The sequence below is a fragment of the Galeopterus variegatus genome, unplaced genomic scaffold, assembly GCF_000696425.1.
Source record: "Galeopterus variegatus unplaced genomic scaffold, G_variegatus-3.0.2 Scaffold11, whole genome shotgun sequence".
In the NCBI taxonomy this organism is placed as follows: Eukaryota; Metazoa; Chordata; class Mammalia; order Dermoptera; family Cynocephalidae; genus Galeopterus; species Galeopterus variegatus.
The window spans coordinates 685,862-695,600 of NW_007726122.1; the positions used below are offsets into that span (position 1 = coordinate 685,862).

Genomic DNA, 9,739 nt, shown 5'->3' on the forward strand with positions numbered 1-9,739 from the left:
ATCTACCACAGAGAAAACCTTATTAACAGTCCAAGTGTCCTTTCCTTGTCCTGACCTTTGTTTCATTCATCTTGGGTCCTGAATGAACTTCAAAGTCAAGTTTATTTTGGGAATACCAGGTCATGTTCATCTCCTGAAGGAATGAGGAAGGAAAGGTGTGGGCTGGATAATAGCACAGTCCAGATTAACTATTGGTAATGGTTGTGGAAGTGTGAAAAGAAGTACTGCCCTCAGCCTGTTGATGAATAGCAGCCACTCCTTATCCTGTCCCTCCCAAACTGGGGTTGAACAACACTCCATTCTTCCAATCCTTACCTCTGAGTGGGGGACTGTCAGCAAATGTGCTCTGTTAAAGTATCAAAAGTAGCAAAGTATGATGGGGAAGGGTGCTACACTGGGAGTCCAGAGATCTACCCTAGTCCCAACCAGCTCTGTTTCTAACTAGTTTCCCTCTGGCCCTCAGTTTACTCATCTGTTAAATGAAGGGGATGAACTGTTCATATCCAAAGCCTATAACTCCCTATAAACTAGGAAATGTTTATGTTGATTTGTTCCCCAGTCATGAGTCATCAGTTAATCTCTGTCTTTGCAAATACAAATTTGCAAATTCCTCCCCAGGGATGGAAATTAAAGCACTTAATTCTCTTATGGGTAGGGTGTACATTCTGAATACTTGTGTGCAGTATTGCCTGGGAAGTCGAGGCAAAGGAAATGGCTCCTAAATCCCTCCTGGGATCTAAATGAAAAACAAGACAGGCTATGACATCAGCTGCCATTTCCTCTGTGATTAGACTAAATATTACAAATATCAATATTAAATTATGCATGCATACTTTTTATTTTTGCCTTTCATGGCAAATCACAGTGAATCCTTTGCTTTTAGTTGTTTGTTCAAAGGTTTGTAGGAAGAACAGGAAAGACAAATACAGAATTTTAGCATTTCAGAGTTGCAAGTGACTTTAAAGATTAGGCCCAATCCTCTCATCATCCCAATAAGGAAAAAATGAGGGGGTCCAAAATATGAAGCAGCTTGATCCAATGTTGACCTCCTGAATCATGTTCTCTCAATTTCCCTCACCTAAAGCCACTGTAATTAGACAATACCACTACGCTACATGCCAAATAAATAAATATAAAAGCACTTTTTAAAAAGCCAAAGAAAGGAGCCTAGCCTCTTTTAATGAGTTTCCTCCATTATAACCAGAGAAGCCATGCAAGGGGAAGATAGGGTTCACCTGCTCAGGATGAACATTTCTGAGCCAGGAACAGTTCACCCTCCTGGACTGTATCCAGAACCAATTTCTCACTCAAAAACACAGCTGTTCCATATTTCTATCCACTACCTTCCTCTGTCTCTACAGGCAGACAAGCACCAGACCTTTCTAAAGGAATTGTTATAAGAATAATGTTACCATTTAAAAGACCTGCCATCTGCTACCACATCCCCTATCAGGTAATCAAGTGCTGCTTTAATTTAGCATTGGATAAATAAAATTCAAATGCTAAAAATGTGTTCTTTTTACTAAGAAACATGATTTCTGGCTAATTTCTCTCCTCTTTGGTTCCCTGTGAATCTAGGCAAGTTACTCAAAAGCATCTCACTATAGAAAAAAAAAAATTGGTAGTTCCATATCTGAGCTGTTTACTTAAATTTAGTCAGCATTAGGGGTCTAAGTTACTGGAATCATATAAGAACTCATTCCTTCTCAAACCATTTTGCCTCACTATTCAAATGGATGAGATATGCCTTATTGATAGATTCTTCCTACCACGGAAAACACACACACTGGCTGTTTTGATGTCTAAGAACATTTGATAATATTTTGACATTCATACACTATAGACCAGAATGTCCTAGAAGAAACAGAATTGAAAATGCATAGACTGTTCGAACTGGAAGGGACTTTTAAGAGCAACTAATAATATGCCCTCCTTTTACAATTGAAGAAATGGAGTTGCAGTGAAACAGAGACTAGTTCCTCTTCACATGGCTAGTTAGTGGCAGTGACAGATCTAAAGTCCATGTCTCAGTTTTCCTGTTCAGGTGCTTTCCACAGCCCCTGCTTCTTTCCGGCACCAATGTAGCCTTCCTAAACATTCACGAACAGTTGGCTGAAGGCTATTCCTTGGGAGACAGCTCCTCCTAGTTCAGAGCTGCCTCTGCTATTCCACTGCATGAATTATAGATGCGAGAGGTTAGTAAAGCTCGAATAAGCAGATGAGTTCCTTTTCTTGCCTGAGTGTCTTACATTCTGTCAATCAAGAAGTGGGTGGCAATGCTTATAGTTATCAGTTGCTCCCATAGTAAATTACTATTCTACTTTATCCAAAATCCATTGTTGCTCTGCAATGCACATTCAAGAAGGAACATTCTGGTTTTGAATTATGTAAGCAATTCAGTCATCTGGTTCATGTCTACAAATTATATATGGCTAGTTAGTGTTCATAACTTGGGAGCAGCAGCCTACTAACACTGTTTTCAATGATTCTGTGACAGGAAATCTGGTTGCATTAAACTTCTGCCTTCTGACTCCAGTAATCCATCCATGCGGGTACTAACTGTTAAAGACTAACAGAGGAGCAGTGGGGTGCAGGGGGACGAGAATTCAACGTGAAGTTATAGTTTTCTCAGTCAGAACCCTGTAGACTAGTGCACTTGGTTTCTGAGCCTCCCTCTCCTCAACAGCAAAATGTTAATCAGATTTGAACCCGCTTTATACGTGCTGTAGTACTGGGCCAATACGATAACTTGTAAGGAACAGTTAACTCCAGAAATGAGAATACAACAATGGCATGGAAAATGTTAAAAACTGTCTCTGGCATAACGAGGCATGTCCCACAGGCATAACGAGGTAAAAACCCTGCCCTGCCATTTACTAGTTGGGTGATCTTGGGCAAGTTTCATCATCTTCGTCTCGTTTTAATTTACCGTGGAAGATTTCAAATATACGCGAGATAGACTAGATTAATTAGCTAAAATGATGTACTAATCACCAGTTTTTCGTTTTCAATGTTTTGCTAATATCGTTTCATTTCTCTTCCTCAACACTTTTTTTCTCCCTGAGGTATGTTAAAGCACATTTGGGCAAGTCGTTTTTCTAAAGATCTCTGTGCTTCAATTTTATAATCTAGGCAATGAAGATTGTAATATCTAATTCATGAGGTAGAATTGTATTGAGTAATCAATAAATGTTTACTATTATTTACAGGGGTACCTGTATGCGCAGCCCACTCCGGGCCTTAAAACAATTTGCAGCCCGGGGCTCCCATCTCAAGACAGAGGTTATTAAAGAAACGGCCTGGAGGAGCCCGACTCTGCGCCGCTAAGACTGCTGCCGCCCCCTTCAGGCCGCCCTTCGTCAAGTCGGCTCGAGCAGGAAGAAGGTTGTCCCTCGCAGGCTCCCTTTCTCGTGCGCGGAAATGTGGGGTGGAAACCGGAAGTGGGGTTGGGCCGAGTTCCCGGAGCGAGGCAGCCACTGGGGAGAGCGAAGCACGGCGGCTGGAAGCAGCCGGGATAGAACCGCGATGTTCCGAATCGAGGGCCTTGCGCCGAAGCTGGACCCGGAGGAGATGAAACGGAAGATGCGCGAGGATGTGATCTCTTCCGTACGGAATTTCCTCATCTACGTGGCCCTGCTCCGAGTCAGTGAGTGTCCTCCCGGACCGTGACCGTGAGACCATCAGGGAGCTCGCCGACACCGCCCACCCAACTCTATTCCTACAGGGCAGCCCACTGGGGGCCCTTGAGGAGCTGAACTGAGCGGTCGCGGGGAGCAAGGGGTGTGCGCGCTCTTAAGGTCTGAGGGTCAGTGTCCGGGTGCCTAGGTGCACGTGGTGGCCCGGCGCGCGCGGTTAATCGTCCTGGCTCGCCCGGCCTTAACAGCGTTTGAATTGAGAGAGCTTCAAGGATTATCCCCCAGAACAACTCCCTCATTTTGCAATCAAACAGTCCCAGAGTAGAGAAGTGGCTGGCCGAAGGTCATTCGGCGATTCAGTGAATCATGTTGACCTAGAATCCAGAGCTTTTAACTCAATACCAGCTTCCCTTCCTTCAGTACTGACCTTTGTAATCCAAAAGGTTTTGCTTCCTTTATGTTTATTTGTACAGAGAGTGAAATAAATAATTGTTCTGATTTGTTTTTTAAGAAATGAGAAGAAAAGGGTATGAGTCTACAGGATTAGTCCAAGTGCATAAGGTTTTATTTCATTTTTACAGTTGGCAGAAAGCTACTTAAATTATTTGGTCCTGGCAGTGGCCCTTTGAAGGAGGCAGGGCCTAAGATTCTTTATATCTCTTTTGCAAGGGAGAACTCAGTTTTCAGAGGGGACTTATGGAAGGTATTAGTTACAGGCGCACTGAATATAAGAGCTGGAAGCAGCTTTATAGATTAGTTCCCTAATTTTACTGATGTGCGTCTCAGAAGTGACTTGATTCGGCCTTCTCATTCTCTGTTCAGTGTCCTTTTCATTTTTCCATGCTGTATATTGTTGACCCGTCTGGATGGAGAGGCAGGGATGGTTTGAATAGATGAAGGCCATACCAAAATCAGGCTTTGGAAGGCTCATGTTGGGCCTAGGCCCGAGCTTTCTGAGGCTAGGGTCTCCCTTATTCAGTGCCTCTTTCGCTATCTGGGTATTACTTTGCTTCCCTAGGAGAGGGAGCCTTGGGGAACACAAAAGCCCATATCGTCCCTCTTATTCTTGCAACTCCCAAATTTACTTATTTCCCCCTCTTGCCTTTTTTTGCTGATCTAGCTGCCAGTAAAATATTTGCTTCTTCCCAATGACCTTTGTATTTGATATGAGTTGGTTTATTATCACTTTTTAATTTGAGATATAATTTGTATATTATACAGTACCCCACTTAAAGTGTACAATCAGTGGTTTTTAGCATAGTCAGAGTTGTGCAGTCATTGCCCCAATAAATTTTAGAACATTTTCTTTCCCTCTTTCTCCAGCTCTTGGCAACCACTAATGTGCTTTTTCTCTATTGACTTGCCTATTCTGAACATCTTATATAAATAAAATTGTACAATATGTGGGCTTTTGTGTCTGACTTATTTCACTTAGCATAATATTTTCAAGGTTCATTCATAGTGTAGCATGTGTCAGAACTTCATTCCTTTTTATGGTTATGTAAGATTCTATTGCGTGAATATACCACATTTTGTTTATCCATGCTTCATTTAATGGATTTTTTTTCCTCTAATTAAGAATTAGTGGAAAAGATTAGATGTGCTGCTGACTTTTTCAGCTTCTGACAGATCTCAGTATCTTCAGTTTAATATTAGCAAAATGTTCTATTAGTATGAGTATTCAGAAAGAAGGTCATTCTGGAAGATTTTTGGCCAAAGCACAGGACAATAATATCACTTCTTTAGATCCATATGACAACACTTAATTTTCTAGACATTTCTGTGTACACCATCTTATCAGACCCTCCTGTATTAGTATGAGTATTCAGAAAGAAGGTCATTCTGGAAGATTTTTGGCCAAAGCACAGGACAGTAATATCACTTCTTTAGATCCATATGACAACACTTAATTTTCTAGACATTTCTGTGTACACCATCTTATCAGACCCTCCTGATAACTAAAACTGAATCAGACGTGATCTGGAAGGCATAAGTGATAAATACAACTAATCAGTGAGAATCAAAATAGGTGTCCAGCTTTTCTTGTTCCCTAGTTCAGTGTTGATTTCCCCTACCCTCAGCTTTCTGTCAGACTAGTTTTTAAAGATGAAAAATACCAATTTGTTTTGTCTCTAGAGTATTGTTCTTTTTACAGTTAAAATAAATCACCAAAGTAAAGTGTTGTCATTTGAAAGAGATTGGATTTACTCCTTATAGCCCTAAGGGGAAGAACTATCTGTAGAAAAGATTTTATTTAATGTGAGAGTGAGTTTTATAATAATCATAGCTGAGTGACACTGGAATGGGCTGCTTTGGAAAGCAGTTAGTTCCTTTTGCTGGGTTGCGTAGACAGAGGCTTGACCATCACTTGGAATTGATTTCAGAAAACATGTTAAACTAAACCTGTAAGATTTTAACCCAATGTTATAATTTTATTATGTAGCCTATGGGCTGGAAGATCTGAAAACTAACTATGAGTTTGTTTTTCTTTCAGCTCCTTTTATCTTAAAGAAATTGGATAGCATATGAAGATTGGGCATCACATGTGAATGCATGATATGAAGAACCTGGTTACAGTTTCTACTCCTATCTGCAAGTGAATAGGCCCAGAAAGTTGTAAGAGACTCTGATTGAATGGACATAAAAATTCTACTTGTTAAGAACAAGTTTGGCTCCGGTAACTGACCTTCACAGCTAAAATATAAAACTATTTGGGAAGTATAAAAAGACGTCTTGTCATATTGTGCCCCCTTACGCCTGTGATATTCAACCTCTGTGAATGTTGGTGTAATCGTAAATAATGTCAAATTTCATTTTCTAGCAAGTATTAATTATAAGGGAATTATGTCTGAAATGGCACTGTCTTTTCTGTTTTCCTTTTTACTTCTGTCCAGAGTGTATGGACACAATCAGTTATGTTTCATGAAAGTCAGCATGTAACCACAATGACATTTAAACACAGGACCATTAGACTATATTTTAAATAAATGTACCAATTAAGAAAAATTAGGTTTTTATTTTTCTTATCCCACTTTTTCTGCAAACCAACAGTCACTTGTTAGACTATTCTAATCTTGTGGTTATTATAAGTGCATTAAGTTGAGTTTCTCTTGTTTTGGACTTGAGAATTTGCTCATCCTGATAAAGTGTCATTATGTTTTATTGCCAAGCAGTCTTAGTGAAAGGTAGCATTACTGCTTGATGCTGAATATATGTAATACCACCAAAGGAAAAAATGCTGTACAAGTTGAGTATCCCTATCTGAAATACTTGGGACCAGAAGTGTCTCAGATTTCAGATTTTTTGGATTTTGCAGTATTTGCATTGTATACTAACCAATTCAGCATCCCTAATCCAAAATGCTTGGGTGAGCATTTCCTTTGAGTGTCACGTCTGTGCTCAAAAAGTTTTGGATTTTTGGATTAGGGATACACAGCCTGTATTTTTAAGTCAAATAGTTCTCCAGGTTTGTTGGGAGAAACAAACTTTTGCCTCATATGGGGGTAGTCCTTAACCTCCCTAGAGGCAACTGCATTCACCTCTTTTTAGCTAATTATATTGATTTTGCCTCTATGTTTCTAAATAACATGATGGTATTGTTACCTTATGATTTTTCTGTTTTAGGAATTGCCTGCTGACTTCTCAATGTATATCAGGATTTAGGTTTCTTTCCTCCTCTTTTTTTTTTTTTTCCTTTTTTGTCTTTTTTCGTGACTGGCAACGGATCGCAACCCTCAGTGTCACGCCCATACCGGACCGGGTCCGGCCACGGGATTGGTCTTTTTTCGTGACTGGCAATGGATCGCAACCCTCAGTGTCGCGCCCATACCGGACCGGGTCCGGCCACGGGATTGCAACCCTCGGTGTTGCGCCCGCACCTCGCTCAGCCAGTGAGCGGCCGGTCTGTATGTGGGATCCGAACCCTCGCCGGGAGCGCCGCCACGCTCCCAAGCGGCGCACTGTAGCAGTGCGCCACCAGGCCGGCCCTTCTTTCCTCCTCTTATCTCCATCACTCACACACTTCTTGTTACCTCTTCTTTCCAATGTATAAAGCAGTATTTTTGTATAATTTAGTGATTTTGATTAGATCAGTATCATTAGGACTCTAAGTGCTGTTTTCGGTTTTCTTTTCCTGCATATCTTTGTTTTCCCGAGGCTTAGTTTTCTATGAACTTTTTTTTTTTAAAGATGACCAGTAAGGGGATCTTAACCCTCGACTTGTTATTGTCAGCACCACACTCTCTCAAGTGAGCCACGGGCCAGCCCCAATTTTCTATGAACTTTCTACTAAATCATCTAAACTTTTTGCCATTTATCTAAATTGCTCACAATGTTCAGTTCCTTTAGGTACTCTGTTTCATTTTCCTAAGTAAGCTTTTCTAAGAGCCTTCTGACCTGTCCCAATCTGAACTGATGATAGTCTTCTATGCCTGAATATGGCTATTTTCTGGGGACTCCCTTCACCATCAGCCTCGGAATTCCTTTCCCTCGTCTCCCATGTTGGATTTCTTGTTTTCTGTTATCTTGTGTCTTCTTGATTTACTCCTCATTTTTTTTTTTTTTAAAGATGATCGGTAAGGGGATCTTAACCCTTGACTTGGTGTTGTCAGCACCACGCTCTCCAAGCGAGCTAACTGGCCATCCAGATATAGGGATCTGAACCCGTGGCCTTGGTGTTATCAGCACCACACTCTCCCAAGTGAGCCGGCCCTGCTCCTTGTTTTGATGGACCCTCTTCTCCAGCAGTGTTTTGATGAAGGTGACATAGGAGGCAAATGGTTTTAAGACCTTGCTGGTCTAAAAATGTGTTTTTTCTATCCAGATATTTGTTTGATACAATAAAGACTTGTAGGTCGGAAGTCATGTTCTTTCAGAATTTTAAAGCATTGTACCATTGCCTCCAACTTTTAGTGTTACTGCTGAAAAATCTGAAACCATACTGATTCCTGATCTTTTTATGAATTCTAAATTTTTTCTCCCTGAAAAACAGGGATCTTTTGTCTCTAGTATTCTTATATTTCATGATGACCTACTTTGGTGGTGTTTATTTTAATTCACTGTGCTCGGCACTTGGTGAACTTGTTTAAACTTAAAACTTGTGCTCTTTAGTTCTCAGAATTTTGTAAATTTATATTGATTTTCCTCCCCTTCCATTTTCCTCCTTCTCTTTGGTAGAATAATAGTACTTTTGAAGTTTTCTTTTTTCTCTATAGTCTATTTTATCTAAAGTTGCTTTTCTCTGTTTTTGTTTCTTTTGTGTTGGATGCTTTCCTTAGATATCTGGTAATCCTTGGTTAATCTGCTCATGCTTAAAAATAGGGACTAACAAATTGAATAGAGGCTCTGAGTGGGTGGAGCTTATTGATGCTGAGCTTTGCTAAAGGATGGTCTGTTGGTCTATTTAATTGAGAAAACTTGTGTCAATATCTTTAGGCATTTCCTCTTGAGCTGGTCATTCCTTAGAGAATACAGACTTCCAGTCTCCTAAGTGAAGAATGAAGGCCTTGCCAGTGTTCTGGGAATCAAGTGAGGAAAAAGGGCTATGCTGAGGCCCAGGGCAGAGGGGTGTGTGTGTCTCAATATCCAGTATGCATTTGCTCACTGAATCTTTGTGTTTTGAGTACAGTGCTCCTGCCTACACTGCCTCATGTCCCACAATCCAGAGACCCTCTATTTTACCCTTTTTAGAAATTAAACTGATGAGGAGAGTGAGTTGGGGAAGGAAGGCTGCTTAGCTCTGTAGAGTTTCGAGAGCATCTGATTACTTAAACCTTTAGCCAATTGTTTTAGTATCTACCTATCACCCCCTACTTCCTGAGGCACATGAAGCCACCAGTTCCTGAGCCTTGTAGGGATTCTGTGATGTTAAATTGGGTTGTTTTTTTCTTTTGTCTTTTTTCTTTCCCTACTGCTGGCTCAGAGTTCAGTTTTCTTGGGTCTACTACATTATTTACTATTTGTCCATCTGCTTTCCAGCTTCTTATTTTTTGTTGCTGTTGTCTCATCTCTTCTTCCATTCTTTTAGGTTTATACCTTAAAACAAGCAAAAATCTTTACTGTCATTTGATGGGATTTCAGGAGGGCGTACAAGTAGATACATGTGC

The 9,739-nt window shown here is 40.6% G+C and overlaps 1 protein-coding gene across 1 annotated transcript; it reads left to right on the plus strand.

The window, feature by feature from the left end:
• The first annotated feature begins 3,458 nt into the window (after nucleotides 1-3,458).
• TOMM5 (translocase of outer mitochondrial membrane 5 homolog (yeast)) lies at nucleotides 3,459-6,641 on the plus strand. The gene is made up of 2 exons (XM_008587232.1): nucleotides 3,459-3,646; nucleotides 6,130-6,641. The coding sequence occupies exons 1-2, from the start codon at nucleotides 3,526-3,528 to the stop codon at nucleotides 6,162-6,164; spliced, it is 156 nt and encodes a 51-aa protein (XP_008585454.1). The 5' UTR covers nucleotides 3,459-3,525; the 3' UTR covers nucleotides 6,165-6,641.
• Nucleotides 6,642-9,739: the final 3,098 nt, after the last annotated feature.

Bases quoted from the DNA above. Each gene is read 5' to 3' on its own strand.
- TOMM5 (XM_008587232.1), top strand. From the start codon at position 3,526: ATGTTCCGAATCGAGGGCCTTGCGCCGAAGCTGGACCCGGAGGAGATG. The intron at 3,647-6,129 runs GTGAGTGTCCTC...TTTTTCTTTCAG, and splicing joins CGTGGCCCTGCTCCGAGTCA to CTCCTTTTATCTTAAAGAAA.